The sequence below is a fragment of the Octopus sinensis genome, linkage group LG2 (assembly GCF_006345805.1).
Source record: "Octopus sinensis linkage group LG2, ASM634580v1, whole genome shotgun sequence".
Lineage (NCBI taxonomy): Eukaryota > Metazoa > Mollusca > Cephalopoda > Octopoda > Octopodidae > Octopus > Octopus sinensis.
The window spans coordinates 197,644,153-197,671,674 of NC_042998.1; the positions used below are offsets into that span (position 1 = coordinate 197,644,153).

Genomic DNA, 27,522 nt, shown 5'->3' on the forward strand with positions numbered 1-27,522 from the left:
CCCGCCAAGGTTCCAAAGACGCACTGTGCGGCCCGCGATCAAAAAAGTTTGCCCACCCCTGGTATAGAGGGATAAAGACTGGAAGAAGAAAGATAAAGAGCAATAGAGACAGATGAGGATAAAAACAAAGAAAAAGACGGAAGGAAAGAGAGATAGAGTAAGATTGTGAGAAATTAAGTTAGGACAGCTTGGGATGAGGGTAGATTGAAGAAACATTTCTGAAAAATGTACCAATTTTACTTACTCAGTGATGGAAATGTTACTGTATTCAGTTGAGAAATATTCAAGCATAGGAATGGCTGAAAGTTTTTTAGTTTCTCCAGGGTACCGTTTGTCATTTGTTTTTGTCTGGAGTATACCATGAGTGAAACACTATTTGTATCACACTTTCCGGTACTTTCTTCTGGGCATGAGTATATGAATTGAGTGTCTTCATCAATGTAGGCCACGTGATGTTCATCTAGGGAGGAAAAGAATTATGTGTAATAATTTTATGGTAACATATCTCTTTAGTAATAATGGTATGCTTAATTAGGATGGTGTGTTAATTGTGGCACACAAGTCATCATCATCATCATCGTCGTCGTTTAGCGTCCGCTTTCCATGCTAGCATGGGTTGGACGGTTCAACTGGGGTCTGGGAAGCCAGAAGGCTGCACCAGGCCCAGTCTGATCTGGCAATGTTTCTACGGCTGGATGCCCTTCCTAACGCCAACCACTCCATGAGTGTAGTGGGTGCTTTTTATGTGCCACCGGCACAGGTGCCAGACGAGGCTGGCAAACGGCCACGATTGGATAGCGCTTTTACATGCCACCGGCATGGGGGCCAGACGAGGCTGGCAACGGTCACGAATGGATGGTGCTTTTTACGTGCCACCGGCACAAGGCCAAGCTCAATTTGCCTCGTATTCATGTGAGTCTGTTTATAAATGTCCTTCTGTGACATTTTGGCTGAGTGTCTTGCATTACAGCCTTCGGTTGACCCAAGAAGCTCTGAGAATGAAATTAAGCAAATAGAAACTATATAAAAGAACATCAGATGGATTATATTTGCCTATGAGTTTGAATGGATTTGTTTAGCAGTGTGTGGTCTATGGATGTGATTTAAGGAGGTCTTTGACCTTAGAGAAACTCAACGTCTTTGTTGCTACCCCTGACAGCAAAATCCTTTTAGTTGGGGTTTATTTTTCTCATTCTTCAACCAATCCTGGGAGATCCTGCAAAAGATCATGGATTTACTCTTCTTCCTTTACCAATTCATCTATGCCTGATTCTCTTCAGAATAAAGCAGTTTTATATTTCTAAGATGAGGAATTAGTGGCATTTCGTTCATCTTTATGTTCTGAGTTCAAATTCTGCTGAGGTTGACTTTGCCTTTCATCCTTTCGGGGTCGTTAAAATAAGTACCAATTGAGCATTGGGGATCGATATAACCAACTTAGCTCCTCCCCAAAATTTGCTAGTCTTGTGTCAAAATTTAGAATTATTATTATTACTACTATTATTATTGTTGTTGTTGTTGTTGTTGTTGTTGTTGTTGTCGTCGTCGTCGTCGTCGTCGTCGTCGTCGTCATCATCATCATCATCATCATCATTATTATTATTATTATTATTATTGTTATTATTATTACTGTTATTATTATTATTGTTGTTATTATTATTATTATTATTATTATTATCATTATTATTATTATTACTGTTGTTATTATTATTATTATTATTATTATATTATTATTATTATTATTATTATTGTTATTATTATCATTATTATTATTATTACTGTTATTATTATTATTATTATTATTATTATTATTATTATTATTATTACTGTTAATATTATTATTATTATTATTATTATTATTATTATTATTATTATTATTATTGTTATTATTATTGTTATTATTATTATTATTATTATTATTGTTATTATTATTATTATTGCCTTTGCACAGCTTCTAACGCTGTAGATGTACTACAGTGTCAGCTGTTCACGACCAGTGAACTAAGGTAACACTTCTTATTTTTCAAGCACCTTCTGGAGTATTTGAGCGATTCCAAGCAGTGCTGTTTTCTACAAGTGCTCCACCCTTATTGCAGCCCCTATTTGTTCCATGTATTTCTCAAGACTTTTGCTCACTGTTCCCAGGGCTCCGACAAATACTATGTATCAATTGGAGTGGTGTTCTCATCTTGATTGTTGCTTTCATTATGTATCAGCTGTATACATTACAACCTTCTTCAGGTGTCTTGTGATTCACCTTTAGTGCTTTGCCTGTTGTTTGTTGTTTGCACCCTTTGCAAACAACACTAGGACACTGAGATAGTGTCTAAAGTCCTTCTGGTGACGTTGATCGCCTGGGGCTAAAAGCATCAGTAACACCCCCACCCCCACCCCCCCAGAGGCTAGCCACATTCAGATGGCTGATACCCCTTACGTTGTCGACCGGTTACTGTTTATATCTCGTTCAGAGATTTATTATTGTTTTTATTGATTGTTCTCCCTTAAATTGGTTACAATACTACTACTAAGCATTAGCATGTATATGGACTATTTTAGAAAAAATAACTTTTATATAAATAAACAAAATATTATATAAATATAAATAAACTAAATACTAAAGCAAAGGCGGCGAGCTGGCAGAACCATTAGCACGCTGGGCGAAATGCGTAGCCGTATTTCGTCTACTGTTACGTTCCGTGTTCAAATTCCGCCGAGGTCGACTTTGCCTTTCATCCTTTCGGGGTCGATAAATTAAGTACCAGTTACGCACTGGAGTCGATATAATCGACTTAAATTCGTTTGTCTGTCCTTGTTTGTCCCCTCTATGTTTAGCCCCTTGTGGGTAGTAAAGAAACATAAATACTAAAGCAAAGGACCACTGATGAGGTCACAGGAGTGTGACGAAAGACCTCTGGCCGAAATAAGATTAAGATTACAAAATAAATAACGCTGAAGCAAAGTAACACCAAATATATAGTGCGTGTGTTTTTATTGGCTAAACTGGCAAAATGACCATTCCTAAGTACAACAATAAACTAAATAATATTATATATTTAATCTATTTGTGAGCAGGAATAGGATTGATGGCTACCAAGAGTCAGCAGACATTTGGAAGGAATGACAACAGAGCAGTGAAAGTTAGCAGCCCTATGTGCATCTTTTGAAAGGAAGAACCAACAGAAATGTATTTCCAATTTTAGGAAATATCCTCCAAGGATTCCTGAATGGGTTGGTGATGAGAATCTTATTTGGTGGGCCAAAAGATATTAATGTTTGGTAACAGATTTATAGTAATGAAAATGAGATGTATTTGTAACAAAGTCTGTAAAAACTGGTATGGCCTGAAGATTTAATAGGACAAGAGGAAATGTGCATAGATGGTAGTGAGATTCAGGGGAAGCCAAGCCTGAATTCATCTGCAGTTACTGGATACATAAGCCCAAACTTATGCAGAGTAATAGAACATCATTGAATGATATATAGGAGCACTGTCGGTTCCGACGACGAGGGTTCCGGTTGATCCGATCAACGGAACAGCCTGCTCGTGGAATTAACGTGCATGTGGCTGAGCAATCCACAGACACGTGTACCCTTAACGTAGTTCTCGGGGATATTCAGCGCGACACAGAGTGTGACAAAGCTGGCCCTTTGAAATACAGGTACAACAGAAACAGGAAGAAAGAGTGAGAGAAAGTTGTGGTGAAAGAGTACAGCAGGGATCACCACCATCCACTGCAGGAGCCTTGTGAAGCTTTAGGTGTTTTCGCTCAATAAACACTCACAACGCCCGGTCTGGGAATCGAAACCGCGAACCTATGACCGCGAGTCCGCTGGCCTAACCACTGGGCCATTCTCCACCATTGAATGATATGGCCCTTAGCTATCAAAGGAAAGAGTAGCTCTAGTTTAATGTAAATGTTGATTCCATCTTGGAGGCAGTAGTTATGGGTGATGCTGATTGATGTCTCCAGATGGTTGCCACCTCAATCATTAGTCTTGAAACCGAGAAGTTCATGCTAAATAAGAAGACTACATCAAAATTTCCCTACAGCATAAATGACAGAGCAAGTGAGATATACCAGTTCAAGCAAGAGCTGAAGAACTTGAGGTGGCAGCTGAGTGTGTACTTATGGGGTCAAATACAGTCATCATCATTGCCTAACGTCTGCTTTCCATGCTAGCATGGGTTGGACGATTTTGACTGAGGGCTGGCGAACCAAATGGCTGCACCAGGCTCCAATCTTGATCTGGCAATGTTTCTACAGCTGGATGCCCTTCCTAATGCCAACCACTCCGAGAGTGTAGTGGGTGCTTTTTACATGCCACCGACATGGGGCCAGTCAGGCGGTACTGGCAATGACCTCGCTCGAATCTTTTTACACATGCCACCGGCACAGGTGCAAGTAAGGCGACATTGGTAACGATCATGCTCGAATGGTGCCCTTTTACGTGCCATGGCACGGGGGCCAGTCAGGCAGTACTGGCAATGACCTCGCTTGAATCTTTTTACACATGCCACTGGCACAGGTGCCAGTAAGACGACGTTGGTCACGATCATGCTCGAATGGTGACCTTTTATGTGCCATGGCACGGGGGCCAGTCAGGCAGTACTGGCAATGACCTCGCTCGAATCTTTTTACACATGCCACCGGCACAGGTGCCAGTAAGGCGACACTAGTACACAAGCACTCGTGCATGCACACGCGCGCACACACGCACACACGCACACACACACACACACACACCACACACACACACACACACACACACAGAACAAAAAGCAGAAAAACCATAAATTTCACAAAGGTCATAGTTTGTGGTCGACAGCTGTTTCTTTGGCATCAAAACAACATTATTTATGCATTTAAGGTATGTCAATAAAACACCTTTTTAACAAAAATTATGAAGTAATTTATGCTTTCCCTCCTATTATTCTAAATATGTTACTCTCAACAATCGTTAAAGCCACTTCTAATACGTGCAAGTTTGTTCTACAAGGGATTACTTGGCGTTTAACAATGGTTCATTTATTGAGATCTTCATTACTGTAAATATACTTTTCAATGTTTATATGTGAATTCGCTCTCTCTTGATATATATATATATATATGTATACATATATACATACCAGCTCTACCTGCAGAGCTCAGATCACCTGTTTATTATTCATCAATCACATTCTCTCTCTTGCCAGCTCACATCACCATTCTGTACTGCTGGTCCCACCCATACACCCATTTCTACAAATATCCATCATTTGCTCTCTTCTGCTGTTCTCTGCAACCACCATCTCTTTCTTTCTATCCTGGTATTAGAGACTCCTTGCCATAACTTCCTTTCTTTCATCACCAGAGGGTTAGTACTCTCTTCCATTTCCAATCTACTTCTGTGATGTCAGCCCAACTAACTGTCTCCCCAACCATAGTCTTGTTTCAATCTTTTTTCCACAGCACCACCTTGACTGGCTTCTGTGTTGGTGGCACATGACCTGGTGTGCTTGAGGAGACCTACTGAGTCTAGTACATCAACATCAAAATAAATATCAAATGAAAATTGTAGTTGTGATCCCTGTGCCAGCAGCACGTAAAAAGCACCATCCGAATGTGGCTGATGCCAGCCTCCCCTGATACCTGTGCCGGTGGCACGTAAAAAGCACCCACTACAATCATGGAGTGGTTGGCGTTAGGAAGGGCATCCAGCTGTAGAAACCCTGCCAAATCAAGATTGGAGCTTGGTGCAGCCTCCTGGCTTCCCAGACCCCAGTCGAACCGTCCAACCCATGCTAGCATGGAAAACGGATGTTAAACGATGATGATGATGATGAGTTCACCTTCTACAACCAGCCTCTCTCTCACTTTCCTTCTGCTAGTCATCCCTGTTACCTTGATCCAATGGAGACAACACACAGTAGTAAGGATCTGTTGTGTCTTGCTGAGTAGAAGGTAATATCAATATTGCTGGTGCCATGAGGAAAAGCACTCGGCACACTCAGTAAAGGGGTTGATGAATGAGTGGAGATAATATAAGCTTGAGAGGACTCCTTAGTTCTGTTTCCATTAAGGACAAGACAACCTCTTTTGTTGGTGGCATATTATTTCCACATTGTACATTTCCGAGCGTGGCCGTTCGCCAGCCTCGTCTGGCACCTGTGTCGGTGGCACATAAAAATCACCCACTACACTCACGGAGTGGTTGGCGTTAGGAAGGGCATCCAGCTGTAGAAACTCTGCTGGATATGACTGGCCTGGTGCAGCCTCCAGGCTTCCCAGACCCCAGTTAAACCGTCCAACCCATGCTAGCATGGAAAGCGGACGTTAAACGATGATGATGATGATGATGATGTACACTCTGTGAAGTGGTTGTTGCTAGAAAGTGCATTTGGCCATAAAGAGCATGCTAATTAAAACATGAACGAGACATATAGGAAGAGGTCAGTGACTCTAAATAAGAATCGACTTGGACTGTGACAAACCATCCGACCCATGACATCATGGAAAGTGGACATAAAATGACAACGAAGACATTGATAATGATGACGATGTTGTTGATGAGCACACACACACACACACACACACACACACACACACACACACACGCATGCATGCATGCATGCACGTACGTGTGCATGCGGGTTTCTTTTTTGTTTATCATCATCATCATCGTCGTCGTTTAACGTCCGTTTTCCATGCTAGCATGGGTTGGACGGTTCAACCTGGGATCTGGGAAGCCAGGAGGCTGCACCAGGCTCCAGTCTGATCTGGCAGTATTTCTACAGCTGGATGCCCTTCCTAACGCCAACCACTCCATGAGTGTAGTGGGTGCTTTTTATGTGCCACCCGCACAGGGGCCAGTCAAAATGCGTTGGCATTTATTCTTACTATGTGTTTGAAAATGCTTGTTTTGAAGGCCAAGGTTAATGTAATTGAAAATTATATTAAATTTAACTCTACATAATAATGGTGGTGCTCCAGAATGACCGCAGATGCATGGCTGAAACAAGTAAAAGAGTATAAAAGAATAATCAGTTATATTGCATGTCCCTAACTGATGTTTGTAACTTGCTTATTCTGTTACTTGTCATATTCTTCTTCCCCCTCCTCTACTACCATTACCTATTTCTTTTACTACCCACAAGGGGCCAAACAAGGACAAACGGATTAAGTCGATTATATTGACCCCAGTGCGTAACTAGTACTTGATTTATTGACTCCGAAAGGATGAAAGGCAAAGTCGACCTCGGCGGAATCTGAACTCAGAACATAGCTGCAGATGAAATACAGCTACACATTTCACCCGGCGCGCTAACGTTTCTGCAGACGTGTTGATCTGATAGGGAGCTACCACGTGCAAATATTGACACAATAGATGATGACTGCATAAACTGACACAATATGCAGATGTTGACTGTACAGATAGACACAATGTGTAGATATTGACCATATAGAAGGACATAGTGTGTAGGATTTGAGTAGAGAGATGTAGTGTGTAGATGTTTAGGGAGATTGATAGACACAACTGTAAATGATGACTGAACAAGCAGGCATTTATGTAGATGGAGAGTGTCAGACAATTCGGTTAATCACTCAGAAACTCACATGCCACTTATTTTTTATGAAATTCCTGAAGCTTCATATATTTCACAATAATTCAGGTTAATGACTTACATATTGTACTGAAATTTTTTCCTGGAAGGTTCAGGTATGTTTCCATGAATTTTGCCTTTCCTGGACAGATTTGGGTATAGCTGCTTCTCCATTTCCATTGACAAGTATTGTCCCTGATGAAGAATGAAATACATTTAAGTACAGAGCCCATGAATGAAATGGTTGCATTACAGACAATGTCTTTCAGTGAATCCTAATTTGTATTGTTGACCAGTTATTGTGAAGTATTATTGTGCATTTGTATTTGTCTGTTTATTCTTCTATGTTCTTCATTGTATAAGTTATACATATCAGTGCAGTGGACAGTCACAGAGAAAGATGTATACCGTAAATCCTCGAGTATAGTCCGCCCTTGAGTATAATACACAGGGGATTTTTAGGGGGCTGTACCTCAGAAAAACCTAAACCTTGTGTATAATACGCACCCCTTCTCTAACTTGAATCAAGGAGGTCTATATACACTCCAACTTAATCACACATTCCTGTTTGATGCCTATAACACACAATGTCACCATTTTGAATTCCACTCCACACAGAGCAAAAAACGTTTCTTAAACCCTTCAGCATTTAAACTGGCCAAATCCGACCCAACCCATTCTACCTGTTTTATGTTTTAGCTAGATCTGGTCACCCACACCTATTCTATAATGTCATTTTAAAAATGAACAATCACATCATCAAAATCTTGCAGCTACCGTAAATCCTCGAGTACAGTCCGCCCTTGAGTATAATACGCTGGGGATTTTTAGGGGGTTGTACCTCTGAAAAACTTAAACCTTGTGTATAATACACACCCCTTCTATAACTTGAGTCAAAGAGGTCTATATAACGTCCTTGGTTTGTGAAACTGTATACGGTAACGTCCTTTATTATTATTGTATATATAACATAATGCAAACGTGTAGCTTTTTTGTGCATTTTGTTCGCAGAAAATAAAGAAATAACAGTAATAACGTTTAATAAATGTTGCTTACTGCAAGTTATGGATGATTCTTTTATGACTTCATTGCTTTCAGGCTTAGCTTAAGGTATTTTCGTGCCCGACATCACAAAAGTCATAGAGAAAGATGTATACTGTAAATCCTTGAGTATAGTCTTCCCTTGAGTATAATATGCAGGGGATTTTTAGGGGGCTGTATCTCAGAAAAACCTAAACCTTGTGTATAATACGCACTCCTTCTATAACTTGAGTCAAGAAAGTCTATATAACGTCCTTGGTTTGTGAAAATGTATACGGTAACGTCCTTTATTATTATTGTATATATAACATAATGCAAACGTGTAGCTTTTTTGTGCATTTTGTTCGCAGAAAATAAAGAAATAACAGTAATAACGTTTAATAAATGTTGCTTATTGCAAGTTATGGATGATTCTTTTATGACTTCATTGCTTTCAGGCTTAGCTTAAGGTATTTTTGCGCCCAACATCACAAAATGCGTCTGAATAAACATTGCCAGACAGCAAATAGAGACTCGGACATTGCTCAGAAAATAATTTTCATTTTTAACCTCGTATATAGTACGCACTAGGGATTTTGACCTTTAAATTTTTTGGGGAAAAAAATGCTGATTATACTCGAGGATTTACGGCAGTTCATAACTTGTCCTCTGTATCTCATTGCATCTGTGGCTAAGACTCTTAACTTTGAAGTGCACTTAATTATGAACTAGGTACTGCAGTATGTTAACAACTTATTGCTTCAAACAACATCAATAAAGATTTATTAACTTCCAGCAACAAGTTCAATTTCAGCTTGGGGCAGACAGAGACTACTTTTCTCCTATTCATAACACTTAATGCAGGTAAATTGAAAACAGTTTGCAAACTTCTGGATTATTGTGATTTGGAAATTCTTCGCTTTATTTTATTCTACAATGGTGTTCGTTTGCTGATCATGCGAATAAGTAAGTGTTTATGTTATAGTAGTTATGGTGCTAGATTGTAGTGCATCGAATAGGATGGACAGCAAAAAGAGACAGAAGAAGAGAGCAATTTGTGGTATTGCAGTAGAATACATTTTTTACACTAGTGCAACAGTAAGCTTATAAATGTAAATATGATGCAGTGACATTATGTTATTGTTGTCGGTCTTAAAGTCTTATATTGCGATGTTGAACATTCCAATATTGTTTGGGTGTAGCAATGTTAGAGTTGCAGTGTGGTTAAAGATGTTAGAAATGTTAGAACTGTAGTGTTATTAGTGGTGCAATTTAGATAGTATGCAGTGGTATCATTGGTGGTGTTATTAATACAGAAGTGTTTCTAGTTAAAAGTGTCGGTCTGAAATGGTATTAATATAGGCGCAGGAGTGGCTGTGTGGTAAGTAGCTTGCTTACCAACCACATGGTTCCGGGTTCAGTCCCACTGCGTGGCATCTTGGGCAAGTGTCTTCTGCTATAGCCCAGGGCTGACCAATGCCTTGTGAGTGGATTTGGTAGACAGAAACTGAAAGAAGCCTGTCGTATATATGTATATATATATATATATGTGTGTGTGTGTATGTGTTTGTGTGTCTGTGTTTGTTCCCCTAGCATTGCTTGACAACCGATGCTGGTGTGTTTACGTCCCCGTCACTTAGCGGTTCGGCAAAAGAGACTGATAGAATAAGTACTGGGCTTAGAAAGAATGAGCCCGGGGTCGATTTGCTCGACTAAAAGGCGGTGCTCCAGCATGGCCACAGTCAAATGACTGAAACAAGTAAAAGAGTAAAAGAGTGATACTGTTGTGGCAATCATAGAATTATTGATGTTGCAAAGGTGTTTATATTGTAGTGTAGTAGTTGTAATAGTATTAGTGTGCAATAGTGTCGGTATTGTAGTGCTGTTAATTCTACATTGATGTTAGTGTGCAGCATTATCAGTGGCGCTGTGGTGTTAATGCACATTGGTATTAATGTACATGTAAACAGATGTTGGTGTCAAAATGATATAGTGTGCAAGTGTGACATGTGTAATCCAATATTGAGCACAAATACATGCGTATATTTTGGTGTGGTGAAAATCTATATTGCATACATAATGCATTAGTGCAGGTGGTTTTAGTGACTGCACGCACAATAGTATCAATAGTCGTGTAAGCTGTGTAGTACATAAGAGGTGCAATCTTTTAAATGTGTCCACAAGGATCATCTTTGTGGTTGCATGGATGTACACAGAATGTTATGATGACATCTGGACAATTTATAAGTTACCATAGCAACGTATGGGATAGATGAGGGAAAACGAAGCAGTTAGCATGGATATATAATGACAACAGATGAATGATAAAAAGGTTGTTACTTTGGTTGGCACCGGTCAATGATCAAAGTGTCTGGTAGTGTGGTGATGTTCACAACGGATCCTGGAATACTATTCATAGCAGCAACGACATACCAAATACCATCCAACTAGGTGACAGATTTAGAAGAGAAAATGACAGTTAAGATTATTATTATTATTATCAAGCTTTACATGCACCAACGTTATCTTGAGGTTTGGTAACAACAAGTCTCCTCAAATGGTTGCATTACAGACAATGTCTTTCAGTGGATTCTAATTTGTGTTGTTGACCAGTTATTGTGAAGTGTTATTGTCCATTTGTATTTTTTCTGTTTATCCTTCTATGTTCTTCATTGTATAAGTTATACATATCAGTGCAGTGGACAGTCATAGAGAAAGATGTATACCGAAAATCCTTGAGTATAGTCCTCCCTTGAGTATAATACACAGGGGATTTTTAGGGGGCTGTACCTCAGAAAAACCTAAACCTTGTGTATAATACACACCCCTTCTATAACTTGAGTCAAAGAGGTCTATATAACGTCATTGGTTTGTAAAACTGTATACGGTAACGTCCTTTATTATTATTGTATATATAACATAATGCAAACGTGTTAGGCTATTTGCAGAATAAAGGATGGTACTTTTCAGTAGGTTGACAAAATGTGTTTTAATTTCAATCTCTTTCAGTCTTTTTAGGTAGCACTTTGGGTTCTGTGCCAAATGCACAAATTACCACCATAGGAATAATTGTTTCTTAGACTTCCAGAGTCTTTTCAGCTCTTTGGCTAGATCCTGATATTTCTCAATTTTTTCAATTTCTTTGGTACCCACTCTATTATCATAGGGAATTGCAAAACCTCTGATCTTACACTGTTTAATTATTTTGCCCTCTATAATTATATCTGGTCTTCTTGCTTTCATAGTATGGTCAGACTTTATGAAGAAGCCGTGTAAGATGGCTGCAGTCTAATGACTGAAACCAGTGAACGATCAAAACTATAGAGGCGCCCTGATGCAGTACCAGGCAGTGGCTCTCATGGCTTCTGATCTTAACTGATTGGAAGTGTTATCATGTACATTGTTTTGTCTTGGTATAAAAGATAGGCTACAGCAAATATTCTGCTCAATACCACAGATTTGCTTGTCAGTTGTTTGACCTTAACCAGTTGAGCATGTCCCTTAGTGGCTGACGATATGTGCATCTCTGATCACGAGCAGAAGTAGTGGGGGAGCATCATAGCCATGTGTTGAGAGGGAGTCTTTGGGGTTTGAATAGTTCACCTCTGGAAACATGGGTGGTTCTTTCAACATCCTTAAACAACCCTTATTCAGGGACCGTGTGAGCGGGATGAGCTACTCAACCTGAAGAAAATTCTAACTGGGCCCCACCTGCAAGGTCATGTGCTGTTTATCTTGATATGAGATCACCATGTCGCGCACATATGGTTGTGATGCATGTGCCTGGTGTACCTTTATCAGACAGGTAGTCATGATGGGTATATTGGGCTTCGTATATTTTACCCCAGTGTCACTTTGATGGCATGAACTGCTCTCTCACTCAATAATAATAATAATAATAATAATAATAATAATAATAATAAAAATGACCACATCTCACTCCTCTGGAACTTCACCATTCAAACTAACAGAAAGATAGATGCAAATAGGCCAGACATCATATTGAAAGACTTCAAACAAAGAACATGCCTCCTCATTGATATGACTGTCCCAATCGATATAAACGTATCTGTCAAGACCTACCAAAAACTGAGCAAATATAAAGATCTTGAAATAGAAATCAGCAAAATGTGGAAGCTGAAGACTAAAACAATACCTGTTGTCATAGGTGCCCTGGGAATGATAGCAAAAGGGGCTGATAGCTACCTAACTCAGATACCAGGAAACCCAAAAATGGCAGAAATTCAAAAGATAGTGCTCATGGGAACTGCTCATATCCTACGCAAAATACTTTCTATGTAATCTCAAGGTTTAAAGCAAACATAATTTTTGGTTTAAAAAAAAAAACAAAAAAAAAAACATTTTTTTTTAGACATTCATTAGTACAACACCCCACCCCGCAAATATATGGCACACTAGGCATAACAACAACATGAACTTCCAAACCTGTTGTCTCTTGAGGTCTCTGGGTGAGACTTGGAGCCAACTTGTACAAATATAAAGCAAAAGTCAAACATAGAATAATAATAATAATAATATTATTATTATTGTTATTATTATTATTATTATTATTATTATTATTATTATTCTATGTTTGACTTTTGCTTTATGTCTGTACAAGTTGGCTCCAAGTCTCACCCAGAGACCTCAAGAGACAACAGGTTGGAAGTTCACGTTGTTATGCCTAGCGTGCCATATATATATATCTTTTTTTGGTGTTGTACTAGTGAATGTCTAATACATAAAAAAATATTATATTATTATTATTATTATTATTATTATTATTATTATTATTATTATCATTATTATTCACTCTAGAGCTGCTTTTGGCTCTTTTACTGCAGATTCTGCGTTTGCTGTCTGACTGAGTTTTGTTGCTCTTAGCCTTTGTTAGATTTGTCCAGATGGTCTGTTCCTGAGCATCTTTATCTCTTGTTTCAGGTTTCCATCGATCAGCCAAGTTATTATTAGTATTATAACTAAGGCAGTGAGCTGGCAGAATTGTTAGGATTCCAGGCAAAGTGCTTAGTGGCATTTCATTCATCGTTATGTTCTGAGTTTAAATTCTGCTGAGGTTGACTTTGCCTTTCATTTTTTCGGGGTCAGTAAAATAAGTACCAGTTGAGCACTGGGGATCAATATAACCGACTTAGCTCCTCCCCAAAATTTGCTAGTCTTGTGTCAAAATTTAGAATTACTATTATTATTATTATTATTTTATTGCCTTTGCACAGCTTCTAATGCTGGGGATGTACTACAGTGTCAGCTGTTCACTACCAGTGAACTAAGGTAACACCTCTAATTTTTTTAACAACTTCCGGAGTATTTGAGTGGTTCCAAGCAGTGCTGTTTTCTGTGAGTGCACCACCCTTATTGCAGTCCCTATTTGTTCCATGTACTTCTCAAGATTTTTGCTCACTATTCCCAGGGCTCCGACAATTACTGGTACTACTTCTACCTTTTTCATCAACCACAACTGCTTAATCTCCCAAGCTAACCTATCCTATCTCTCGACTTTTCTTTCTTCCTTATCGCATACCTTTTATCAGCTGGGCATGCTATATCTATGATCCAGCATAGTTTGTTTTCTTTCTCAATTAAGACTATGTCTGGCTTCCTATTCTTTATCTCATGGTTGCACTGAATCATAAAATCCCACAGGATCTTTGCATTTCTATTTTCGACAATGCCTTCGGGTTTGTTGTCGTACCAATTTTTTTCTCTGTCAAGTCCATACTTGTTGCAAAGTGTCCAGTGGACAAGCCTGGCTATATTGTCGTGGCTTCTCTTATATTCCTTGTTGTTATTATTATTATTATTATTATTATTATTATTATTATTATTATCATTATATGTTTGACTTTTGCTTTATATTTGTACAAGTTGGCTCCAAGTCTCACCCAGAGACCTCAAGAGACAAGTTGGAAGTTCATGTTGTTGTTATGCCTAGTGTGCCATATATTTTTTTGGGGGGAGTTTTTGGTGTTGTACTAATGAATGTCTAAAAAAAAAATTTTTTTTTTTTTTTTTAAACCGAAAATTGTTTGTTTTAAACCTTGAGATTACATAGAAAGTATTTTGCGTAGGATATGAGCAGTTCCCATTATTATTATTATTATTATTATTATTATTATTATTATCATTATATGTTTGACTTTTGCTTTATATTTGTACAAGTTGGCTCCAAGTCTCACCCAGAGACCTCAAGAGACAAATTAGAAGTTCACGTTGTTGTTTTTTGTGTTGTAGTAGTGGATTTCTAAAAAAAAAAAATGTTTGTTTTAAACCTTGAGATTACATATTATTATTATTATTATTATTATTATTATCATTGAGTGAGAGAGCAGTTCATGCCATCAAAGTGACACTGGGGTAAAATATACGAAGCCCAATATACCCATCATGACTACCCGTCTGATAAAGGTACACCAGGCACATGCATCACAACCATATGTGCGCGACATGGTGATCTCATATCAAGATAAACAGCACATGACCTTGCAGGTGGGGCCCAGTTAGAATTTTCTTCATTTTGAGTAGCCCATCCTGCTCAAACGGTCCCTGAATAAGGGTTGTTTAAGGATGTTGAAAGAACCACCCATGTTTCCAGAGGTGAACTATTCAAACCCCAAAGAATCCCTCTCAACACATGGCTATGATGCTCCCCCACTACTTCTGCTCGTGATCAGAGATGCACATATCGTCAGCCACTAAGGGACATGCTCAACTGGTTAAGGTCAAACAACTGACAAGCAAATCTGTGGTATTGAGCAGAATATTTGCTGTAGCCCATCTTTTATACCAAGACAAAACAATGTACATGATAACACTTCCAATCAGTTAAGAGCAGAAGCCATGAGAGCCACTGCCTGGTACTGCATCAGGGCATTATTATTATTATTATTATTATTATTATTATTATTATTGTTATTACTATTACTATTACTATAACTACTGCTACTATTATTATTATTATTATTATTATTATTATTATTATTATTTTTATTATTATTATTATTATTATCAACATTATTATAACAACTATTACAGCAGGTATTCAGTTTGAGAATTTTCAAGGAAAATCACCAGTTTCTACAGGTAAGATTTTGAAAAAAGTTTTCCTTTACATTTCTAAATCTCTTCTGCTCTGTTATACCTATTTCTTTACTACCCACAAGGGGATAAACACAGAAAGGACAAACAAGGACAGACGCATGGATTAAGTCGATTACATCGACCCTAGTGCGTAACTGGTACTTAATTTATCGACCCCGAAAGGATGAAAGGCAAAGTCAACCTCGGTGGAATTTGAACTCAGAACATAATGGCAGACGAGATACCGCTAAGCATTTCACCCAGCACGCTAACGTTTCTGCCAGCTCGCCGCCTTTATACCATTCATTGAATGTAATATCTCCTTGTCTTATCTGATTGACAAATGCAAGTGACTAGTGTATGTCTTATGTTGTCAGCAATTTTCATAATTTCAACAACTATCTCTTACATTCCAGTTAATGCTTTCAACTATATGACTGTTTTAATTGCTAGTCCCCTCTGTTGAGTCTACCCGGGGTAGTCTCTCTCTCTTTCCAAGCCTTCTCTGCATTAAACAACTTGTAGTGAAGGCACATGGCTCAGTGGTTAGAGTGTCGAGCTTACGATCGTGAGGTTGTGAGCTCGAATCCCGGACCGTGCTGCGTGTTGTATTCTTGAGCAAGGCACTTTATTTCACGTTGCTCCAGTTCACTCAGCTGTAGAAATGAGTTGCGACGTCACAGGTGCCAAGCTGTATCGGCCCCTTTGCCTTTCCCTTGGATAACACTGGTGGCGTGGAGAGGGGAGGCCGGTATGCATGGGCGACTGCTGGTCTTCCACAAACCACCTTGCCCAGACTTGTGACTAGGAGGGTAACTTTCTAGGTGCAATCCCATGGTCAGTGTCTGACCGAAGGGGGTCAACAACAACAAGTAATATTTATAAACTTCTTTCTTTTTGACACCATTGAAGGAAAGTACATTTAGTTTTAACTTTGGGGTTGTGATTAAGTGAGTCATCTTTGATTGAACTAAGATGCTGTTGAGCGAAGCGGTCTTCGTCCCAGAGCTTGTAAGATGGGAGAAGTCCGAATCGTGGTCCTTTGCTATTCGTAAGACCCGCAGAAGAGAAAGCAGGTCAACCCCCGACACCGAGAGCATCCAGGCTCAGCGGTTGCGCATCCAGGCTCAGCGGTTGCGTAGGAAGTTGGGGACAAGAAACAGGAAGAAAGAGTGAGAGAGAGAAAGTTGGAGCGAAAGAGTACAACAGGGGTCGCCACCCCTCCCCCCTGCCGGAGCCTCGTGGAGCCTTTAGGTGTTTTCGCTCAATAAACACACACAACGCCCAGTCTGGGAATCGAAACCGCGATCCTCTGACCGCGAGTCCGCTGCCCTAACCACTAGGCCATTGTGCCTCCACTGTTGTTTCTGTACAGAGAAAAATCTGAGACAAAATTTAGAGAAAAGTTGCTTGACTAATTTGCACATAGCCATTTGCAGACATGCCCAAAACTCTTCTCTTATTTCCATAGCTTCAACACATCAAAACTTGTGGGTATCAGGATTCCTGCACCCAAGCACTACCAACTCACACATCTCTTATCCTCTCTTCATCACTGTTGCGTCCAATCTTCAGGCTATGCACTAATCACTACACCCAGTCCTTCCTCTCCCAAAATGGATGGATGGAAGCACTCCGTCGGTTACGACGATGAGGGTTCCGGTTGATCCGATCAACGGAACAGCCTGCTCGTGAAATTAACGTGTAAGTGGCTGAGCACTCCACAGACACGTGTATCCTTAACGTAGTTCTCGGGGAGATTCAGCGTGACACAGAGAGTGACAAGGCCGGCCCTTTGAAATACAGGTACAACAGAAACAGGAAGTAAGAGTGAGAGAAAGTTGTGTTGAAAGAGTATAGCAGGGATCACCACCATCCCCTGCCGGAGCCTCGTGGAGCTTTTAGGTGTTTTCACTCAATAAACACTCACAATGCCCGGTCTGGGAATCGAAACCGCGATCCTACGACCGCGAGTCCGCTGCCCTAACCACTGGGCCATTGCGCCTCCTCCCCAAAATATTGTCCCTCTAAAGCCCTCTCTTTGTTCAAGACTTTTCTACAGGTGTCAACTTGAATCAGTTTAAGCAATGGCATCAATCTCCCTGATTCCAAGAGGTCCACAAAGCCGGTTCCACCAGACTCAACAAGCAGAAAAAAAATGCATTCCATAATATGTTACCCCATGTAGTCTTTTTGTATATCTAGGAGTACTTTGTCCAATATGTACTCTTTACTCTTTACTCTTTTACTTGTTTCAGTCATTTGACTGTGACCATGCTGGAGCACCGCCTTTAGTCGAGCAAATCGACCCCGGGACTTATTCTTTTTGCAAGCCCAGTACTTATTCTATCAGTCTCTTTTGCCGAACCGCTAAGTGATGGGGACGTAAACACACCAGCATCGGTTGTCAAGCAATGCTAGGGGGACAAACACAGACACACATATATATACATATATATGACAGGCTTCTTTCATTTTCCGTTTACCAAATCCACTCACAAGGCATTGGTCGGCCCGGGGCTATAGCAGAAGACACTTTACCCAAGATGCCACGCAGTGGGACTGAACCCGGAACCATGTAGTTGGTTAGCAAGCTACTTACCACACAGCCACTCCTGCGCCTATGTATTTATTTTTTAAAACAGTAGGATGCTATTAGAAAAGAGAAAGAATTCTGGGTACTATTTCTAGCAAGTTCAGCTACCACATACAGATACCCTGGTTGTAATTAGGTGGTGAGTGTTATAATCTTATGCAAGTGAAGGATCAGAATTTTGACTCAGTTGACTCTTATTCAGCTTTAGCGTAGTGTAACAATTCCTAAAGATTATTTTAGAACAAGGTTAGCGTAAATCCTCGAATATAGTCCACCCTTGAGTATAATATGCAGGGGATTTTTAGGGGGCTGTACCTCTGAAAAACCTATAATACGCACCCCTACTCTAACTTGAGTCAAGGAAGTCTATATAACGTCCTTGGTTTGTAAAAATGTATACGCTAACGTCCTTTATTATTATTGTATATATAACGTAATACAAACGTGTAGCTTTTTTGTGCATTTTGTTTGCAGAAAATAAAGAAATAACAGTAATAACATTTAATAAATGTTGCTTACTGCAAGTTATGGATGATTCTTTTATGACTTCATTGCTTTCAAGTTTAGCTTAAGGTATTTTCATGCCCGACATCACAAAATACGTCTGAATAAACATTGCTGGACAGCAAATAGAGACTCAGACATTGCTTAGAAAATAATTTTCATTTTTAACCTCGTATATAGTACGCAATAGGGATTTTGACCTTCAAATTTTTGGGGAAAAATGCGGATTATACTCGAGGATTTACGGTAATTGTATTTTCTTCTATGAAATTAAATAATTATTATACTTTATGAGATGATACAAGGATAAAATCATTGATATGTAAACAAACTAACCTGTATTTTTCCATGATCGTAGTTGGCTAATGGCATATTTTCCTTTTGACAGACACCATTGACAGGGTTCTTAAATTGCACTTTTGTAAAATACAATTTAAATAATATTATTTTCAAGTAAACCAAGTTTTCTTTTTTGTTTAAATATTAACTAAAAATAACACAATCAATCATGTCCATCTTATATTTCAAGGGTTTCTAGGATTGTAATTTTCTTATTTTTTTATACAAAGGTGTGTTATATAAAAGTTTGGCTGCTTTCTCTAGTCAGATGTGTGCTATGATTCTGTTTATGTTTTGCTGTTAGACTCAGAAAATGATAAAAATGAAACATTACATTAAAACTGCTTTCCACTTCCTCATACTTCCTTCTACTTTAAAGTGCTTTCACATACTTTCAGGTACTTCCATGTTATTCTTACACTCTTCTATTCATTTCCACATATTTCTTCCCTTACAAATCTATATTTCCACATATTTCCGTAGTTTATGGTGAAACTCTCTGCAACGGGTGTAAGAGATGATTTCTATAACTGGTTGAAGTCCTTCATTATCGGCCAAAAAGAGGTTGTCACAGTTCTAGGACAGCACTCTTCACCCTATGAGGTAACATCTGGTGTACCACAGGGATCTGTTCTTGGCCCCCTTTTATTTGTTGCATATGTTAATGACACAGATGCCAACTTAAAGAATGCCACAGTGCTGAAATATGCAGATGACATCAAGCGGTACCTCGAAATAAAGAGGACAGATCCTGTACACTATAGATCTCTATTGCAATCGGACCTGGACACAATTGCAGCAGTGGATCATGGACTGGCAACTCAAGCTGGCTGTGGACAAATGTACCACCATCCATTTTGGGAGGAAAAACCCAGCGTCTACTTACTCCCTCCACAACACTAGTCTCAAAAAGTCTTCTTGTGAACGGGACCTGGGCATTATTGTCGACAGCGATTTGCATTAGACAAAACACATTGCTAAAAAAATTCCACATTCTTCCAAGCTATTTAGGATGAAACATCGAAATATAGCTAACGAATTAAAGATGAAATGTAATGGTCTACTCACTTTGTTCCTTGTTGACAACTTCATTTAAATTGGAAGAGCAATTGACTGGAATAAAAAGATGAAACAAGTTTTAAATGAAAAAATACACTTACATATATTATAAGTGTGTACATGTCTGTATGCCTGGATACATGCATATGTACTTTAGCTCATTACCTGTAATTATTCCAACAACACCACCAGCTATTATGAAAATACGTCACTTTACTGGCACTTACCAGTGTCACCTTACTGGTACTCAAGCCCCGTGCTAGTAGGGTATTAAGAGCACCATCCGAGCATGATCGTTGCCAGAACAGCCAACTGGCCTCCATGTCGGTTGCACGTAAAAGACACCATTTGAGCGTGATCGTTATCAGCATTGCATTACTGGCATTTGTGCCAGTGGTATGTGTAAAAAGATTCGAGCGAGGTCGTTTCCAGTACCACCTGACTGGCCCTTGTGCCGGTGGCACGTAAAAGCACACACTACACTCTCGGAGTGGCTGGCGTTAGGAAGGGCATCCAGCTGTAGAAACGCTGCCAAATCAAGATTGAAGCCTGGTGCAGCCATCTAGTTCGCCACTTCTCAGTCAAATTGTCCAACCCATGCTAGCATGGAAAGCGGATGTTAAACGATGATGGTGATGATGAATTACCAGTTATTTTACCAAAATCCCTACAAATTATTAGATCAAAACCACTGACAGCTATACCAACACCACTATCAGTTATTATACCAATGCAATTACCAGTTATTATACCAACACCATTACTAGTGTTTACACCAATATTGTTACACCAGGACCACTACCAGTTATGCAAGTACAATTACTAACTATACATTCAATTATCAGTTAATATGTGACTGATATTACTAGCTAGTGTACCAACTCTCTATACACCACTACCAGTTATACCAATAGTATCACCAGCTATGCCTGCAACACAAGCAATTATATCACATATACTGACACCATCAGCACTTAATATATCAGCACGACAACCAATTATGACAATAAGACAGTTACCAGTTATTAAACCAAAAGTATAGCATTATCAGCTATCATCATCATCGTTTAATGTCCGTTTTCCGTGCTAGTACGGGCTGCATGGTTCGACCGGGGTCTGGAAAGCCAGGAGGCTGCACCAGGCTCCAGTCTGATCTGGCAGTGTTTCTACAGCTGGATGCCCTTCCTAACGCCAACCACTCTGAGAGTGTAGTGGGTGCTTTTCACAGGTGATAGGGTAGGCTGGCAGTGGACATGATCGATTGGTGCTTTTTATGTGCCACTGGCACAGAAGCCAGTTAAGGTGGCGCTGGCATTAGCCACGTTCGGATGGTGTTTTTTACGTGCTACCGGCACAGGTATCATAATTACAATTTCCATTTGATATTCATTTTGGTGTTGATACCAACACCTTTACTCGTAGATACTCATTTAACCTACATTCATTTACTTGGCTTGTTTTGAGCTGATAATATTTCTTATGAATTCATATTTTACTTTCATACTCTCTTAAGAAACAGATACTAATGTTTGTATGAAGCTTATTGGCGATAACTGAAAAATACTTAATTTCAATAATTTGTGGAAGTGAATAGAAGTTGATAGTGTCATGATATTGCTAGGTTTGTACTAGGAGGAAGCATAGTTCACATCCCATCACTTATGATATACAGTGTTTCAGGTAAAGAGATTTAATTCTTGAATAGCGTAATTAACATATCTATAAATAGTTTGAGGAAATGCGGATTATCTTTGTATGAGATTAGGAACTATCTAAATTGCAGGGACTTTGTTTGCTTTCAGAGGTGAAAATCAGCTATACTGGTGAAGGAATGTCTACCAGCAGAAGTATTAATGCTGGTATTTTAGTTAAATAACAGATCAAAAAAATATAGAGGAGAAATATAATCGAGTTGATAATAATATATTACTGCTATTTATTTTATCAGCCCTTAGGTATATGAAAGGCAAAGTCACATCCGGTAGCCTTTGAACTCAGAACATAAAAGAATGTATGAAAATACTTTGATGTAATGTTCTAACGTTATTTTTTGCCAATGGTGCTATTATTATTTAAATTACACCTAGCATGTCCTTTTGTGTGAAGATATAATGAATGATTGACTTACCTGAGGTCAACTTTTATCCTACCAGGAATAACAACAATATAACAATAATATAAAAAAAGATCAAACATACTTTTATATTCAATGTTTTTCATGCTATCTGCTGTCAAACAGACTTTTTGTAGAAGCTGAAACAGTGTTGTCTTGAAATTTGGATCGATTTCCCTCTGTCTACTATCCAAACGAACTTCAGTCTTGTTCATTGAACAGGATCGGTTATATTCCTCAAAACAGAAATAACTCAATGTGTAATGTTTATCTGAATATAGAGTCTTGGAGATACCTGAAAAGTAAGAGAAGAAACAATACTCAAATGAAAAAGTCATTGCAGTTCTTATTTGCAAAAATCTAAATTTCTATGTTCAATAAGTTTGGTTGCTGTGAAAAGTGTAAAAGACTTTGGTGCTCCATGAACTGCTGCATCTAATGTCCTAGCATTGTATTTTTACTTGATATTGATAGCACAATACATGGTAACATGCCAGTGATGTTGATATATGAGTATTATGACATTGACTGGCCCCCGTGCTGGTAGCACGTTAAAAGCACCCACTACACTCTCGGAGTGGTTGGCGTTAGGAAGGGCATCCAGCTGTAGAAACTCTGCCATATCAAGATTGGAGCCTGGTGCAGCCATCTGGTTTGCCAGCCCTCAGTCAAAATCGTCCAACCCATGCCAGCATGGAAAGCAGACGTTAAACGGTGATGATGATGATGACTATTTACCGATATGCAGGTATGTTTTCACTTAAGTGTGTGTATACATACATATGCACACACATAAGATGTGGATTAGAGAACCATGTGGCTATCACAGAAAGCTCCTTTAATGGACATGGCTAACACTCCACATACAGAGAGGCCCAGCATTTGAAAATCATGCTTCATCACCTCATCCCATGTCTTCCTGGGTCTGCCTCTTCCATAGGTTCCTCCACAATTAGAGATTGGCACTTCTTCACACAGCTGTCCTCATCCATAAGTATTACATGACCATACCAGCACAGTCGTCTCTTTTGCGCACCACATCTGATGCCTCTTATGCCCAACTTTCTTTTCAAGACACTTACACTCTGTCTTGCATGCACACTGACATTGAACATCCAGTGAAGTATGCTAGCTTAATTTCTTTCAAGCCTTCACATGTCCTCGGCAGTTACAGCCCATGTTTCACTGCTGGTCGCATCTGCCTTTTACTCTGAGGGAGAGGCCCTTTGTTACCAGCAGAGGTAGGAGCTGTCTGAACTTTGCCCAGCCTATTCTTATTCTAACAGTTATGCTCTCAGAGCATCCACCCTTGCTACTGACTTGGTCACCTAGGTAACAGAAGCTATCAATTCTAGTTTTTCCTCCTAACGTTTGATGGAATCTATTTTCTGTACATTTTTAGTGTTAATTGTATCTGTGCACAAAACCTATTTTCTCTGCTAACTTTCCTCATATACTAATGCACCTCTTATGTGTCCATAGCTTACACTGGGTACATCTTACGGAGTTACTAACTATGCTTGATACAGAAAAGGTTTTCTTGGTCCCTCTTTCTCCCTATATCAGTGTAACCTTTCTATATATATCCCTTTGATGACTCTCTCTTTGTTTGTATGATCTCATTCTATATATGTTTGATCTCTCTTCTTGTACGTGTATTTGAACACTCTCTTTCCTCTGTGTGTGTGTGTGTGTGTGTGTGTGTGAACGCGCGCGCGCATGTGTGTTTGTATGTCTCTGTGTGCGTGTATAATAAAAAGATAAAAGCTGGATAAGCAATTACATATGGTATCAAATCATTTATAAAGATGTTACATAAACATTAATATAGAAAGAAAAAGACAGACTTGCGAAATCTTTACAACTGTTTCAAAAATTCGGTGATTGATTGATACAATAATGTGCGATATGTCAACAAATGTATATAATGATGCAATAGTACATAGCAAAAGACAAAACTTGATATTAACACAAAAGTATATGTAAATAAAATTTTTTTTTGCATATCTTGCTTCTGATAAAAAGGCTTGGTGATGTAGTAATTATAGCTTGGACTGGTTTATGTGTAACCTCTCGAAAGAGCTGTTCTTCACTCCTGCTCCAGAGCGTCGGCTGCGGGGTCATTCCGAAAAGCTCTACCTGCGACGATTTCATCTCAATCGAAGGAGAGCAGCTTTCTCCGTCCGGGTTGCGGATCCGTGGAACAAGCTGCCAGACGAGATGGTGAAGATGCCGACGACCGCTTTGTTCAAAGCCTCCCTGGACCTCAAGTGGCCTGAACTCTTTACATGAACACCCCCTACATGGCCTTGCTATTTGCTTTTGAGCCAAATTAACTAACTAACTAACTAACTAACTAACATGTATTATAGTTATGTGTTACTATCAAGTTTTGTCTTTTCATTATATTTTGTTGCTTTATTATGTTGCATAATGCATATTATTGCATGAATCTGGAACTAAATTCTATAATGATCTCTCTCCACCCTCTCACTCTATCCCTGTGTGTGTGTGTGTACAGGGTGTTCCGAAATTAAGGCGACCGAAGTTTCGGACTTTAATAACAATCAATAACTGTGATAAGATATGAAAGTTTTACGTTATTATAAAAGTTTAGTGTGTCTTTCTAGTTAGATGGAAACTGCGGGGCCACATGGAGCAGCTCCTTGTGACTCCTATAGTATGCGCAACCGAAATCCCTGATGGGATCCTGAGGGACGACCTATGATAGATAGACATTTTTATTTCAGATTAAATAAATTCAGATTTAGAAATTAGATAATGGCTACAGACCGAAATACAATCATAACCTTCCACAAAGGAGGCGAGAGTAATACAGTTATAATAAAAAAAAGTTTAATATAAACCGAACAGCAGTCTGGAACATTGTCAAGAAATTTTAATCCACCGCTGATCCTGGACATGGCTGAAAAAGAAGTGTGCGGGCCCCTCAGCTTATCAAAAGTAATAGAGAAAAGATATGGCGAAATCTTCGTCATTCCATCAGAAAAACTGGCTGCCACAGCAAAAAGAAACCGAACGTCAATGTATCGAGTGCAGAAGGAGGATCTCAGGAAACACCTCAACAAGATGATCTGCCATCATGAGCTCACGTAAGTTTATAAGGCCACGAGACTGGAGATTGCTGAAGGTAAGCTGCCCAACCTAGTGTTCACTGATGAAATTTGATATCGAACAAATGGTAAAACACAAAAAATGACTGACTTTGGAGTGTCTTTGGTTCCGTCGAGGGTAGACTTGTAAATCGTTATCAAAATCCTCAGTCAGTTATGGTTTAGGCGGCTGTGACAACCACTGAAAGGTCTCCCCTCATTTTTGTGCCCTCATGTCTTAAAATTAACACTCATTGATACATTAGCGACATTCTGGAAACTGAACTGCTTCCATTGGCGAATAAGTACTTTCAAGGCGCAACTTGGAGCCTCCAACAGGACTCGGCACCATCCCACAGTTCCAAACAGACACAATACTGGATTCAGAAAAATATTCCGTCATTCATTGGCAAGGATGTATAACCGTCGTTATTTGGCAAGGATGTATGACCCCAATCTCAACACGTTGGATTTTTCTGTTTGGTCCATTTTGGAGACGAAGGTCTCGAGCACTCCTCATGCTTCGCTTGACGCTCTGAAAGCAAAACTGCTCCAGGAATGGGCTTCAATTCCGCAAGAACATCTGCGTGCCACATGTGAAGTATTTACACTCCTATACTTAAGGCTGTAATTCGAAACAGATGGTCATATCGAATACATGTGGTAGTGTCATAATTGTGACATCAAGAACATGTATATCTGAAGGGATAAAATACAAAATGTGTAATAAGATTGATTTATTGAACTGCACCTTTCGAATAAAACCTTGTAAACTCATACCAATGAAAAATTCACCGTCATGAAAATCGTTTCCCTGTCATAATCATGAATTGAATATCATTATTATTTGTTTAGTGGCATTTCTTCTGGGTCTTGAAACTCTGAATTCAAATTTTGAAGAGGTTGATTTTGATTTTTATCTTTTCATGGTCAATAAAATGAGTATCAGTTGAGCACTGGGGTTAATGTAATTGAGTAACCCAGAAGCCTACAAAAAAGCCACATCAGACGCCATGATGGCCCTAAGGTGTAGGTACAAGAGGGGTGGTCAGACTCTACATATGCATATATATATATATATATATATATATAATATATATATATATATATCACCTTGGTAGAATCGTTAGCACGCCGGGCGAAATGCGTAGCCGTATTTCGTCTCCCGCTACATCCTGGGTTCAAATTCCGCCGAGGTCGACTTAGCCTTTCATCCTCTCGGGGTCGATAAATTAAGTGCCAGTTGCGCATTGGGGTCGATATAATCGACTTAATCCGTTTGTCTGTCCTTGTTTGTCCCCTCTGTGTGTAGCCCCTTGTGGGTAGTAAAGAAATATATATATATCACCTTGATCACCTTGACTGACCAGTCCGTCAGGCGTCCATTTGACACCGCTGGTCACAGCACGCTGTCCACTCCTCTCTGGATCGCGCCCTTCTTATCCACGTGATCCCAATCGTCCTCCTGAAATGGTAACTCCACCGTCGTGGAGGTCTTCCGGGTGGTCTTTTCCGCTCACGCGGGTACCACTCGACAACTGCGTGCGTCCACCGATTATCGGTGAGCCGGGCGACGTGTCCAGCCCATCTATACTTGCTGCGAGTATACTCTGCGATGACACCTCTCACGCCGGACTTCTTTCTGATGATGTTGCTATTTATGTGCTCTCTCAACGAAACCAACGCAGTGCTGAACTCGCTGCAGAGGCAAGGAATCGAAGCGCAATATGTGCAGCTGCTCAGAGAGGCAAATTCCGGATGCACCACCGACATAGCTCTACTGTCATCACCCATACGAGTGCCGGTCGAGAAGGGAGTGAAGCAAGGAGATACAATCTCCCCAAAACTTTTCACTGCATGTCTCGAACAGATTATCAGAGGCATCGAATGGCAAGGTGGTGTCAACATCAATGGCGAGCTCCTCACCCACCTCCGTTTCGCTGACGACATCGTACCCATCGCTGAAAACATGGATCAGCTTCAGACCATGCTGACGGAGCTCGACACCAAAAGCTCTGCAGTAGGTCTCAGGATGAACCGCATGAAAACAAATATATATATATATATATATATATATATATATATATATGCATATATATAT

At 39.5% G+C, this 27,522-nt stretch overlaps 2 protein-coding genes across 3 annotated transcripts in view; one reads left to right on the forward strand and one right to left on the reverse strand.

Moving 5' to 3' along the window:
• The window catches only part of LOC115224175, a 104,244-nt gene that overhangs the window by 12,097 nt on the left and 64,625 nt on the right, over positions 1 to 27,522 (reverse strand). For both annotated transcript variants that reach the window (XM_029794946.2, XM_036500673.1), the window contains 6 exons: positions 22,394 to 22,603; positions 20,205 to 20,249; positions 19,134 to 19,213; positions 10,943 to 11,049; positions 7,665 to 7,777; positions 245 to 460 (listed from right to left, as the gene is read on the reverse strand). In XM_029794946.2, coding sequence (XP_029650806.1) covers positions 245 to 460; positions 7,665 to 7,777; positions 10,943 to 11,049; positions 19,134 to 19,213; positions 20,205 to 20,249; positions 22,394 to 22,603 — 771 coding nt within the window. The remainder of the gene's footprint in view (positions 1 to 244; positions 461 to 7,664; positions 7,778 to 10,942; positions 11,050 to 19,133; positions 19,214 to 20,204; positions 20,250 to 22,393; positions 22,604 to 27,522) is intronic.
• The window catches only part of LOC115224191 (chitotriosidase-1), a 192,298-nt gene continuing 169,730 nt past the window's right edge, over positions 4,955 to 27,522 (forward strand). The window contains exons 1-2 of the mRNA XM_036500674.1: positions 4,955 to 5,047; positions 15,653 to 15,700. The gene's annotated coding sequence lies outside the window, so the exon portion shown is untranslated. The remainder of the gene's footprint in view (positions 5,048 to 15,652; positions 15,701 to 27,522) is intronic.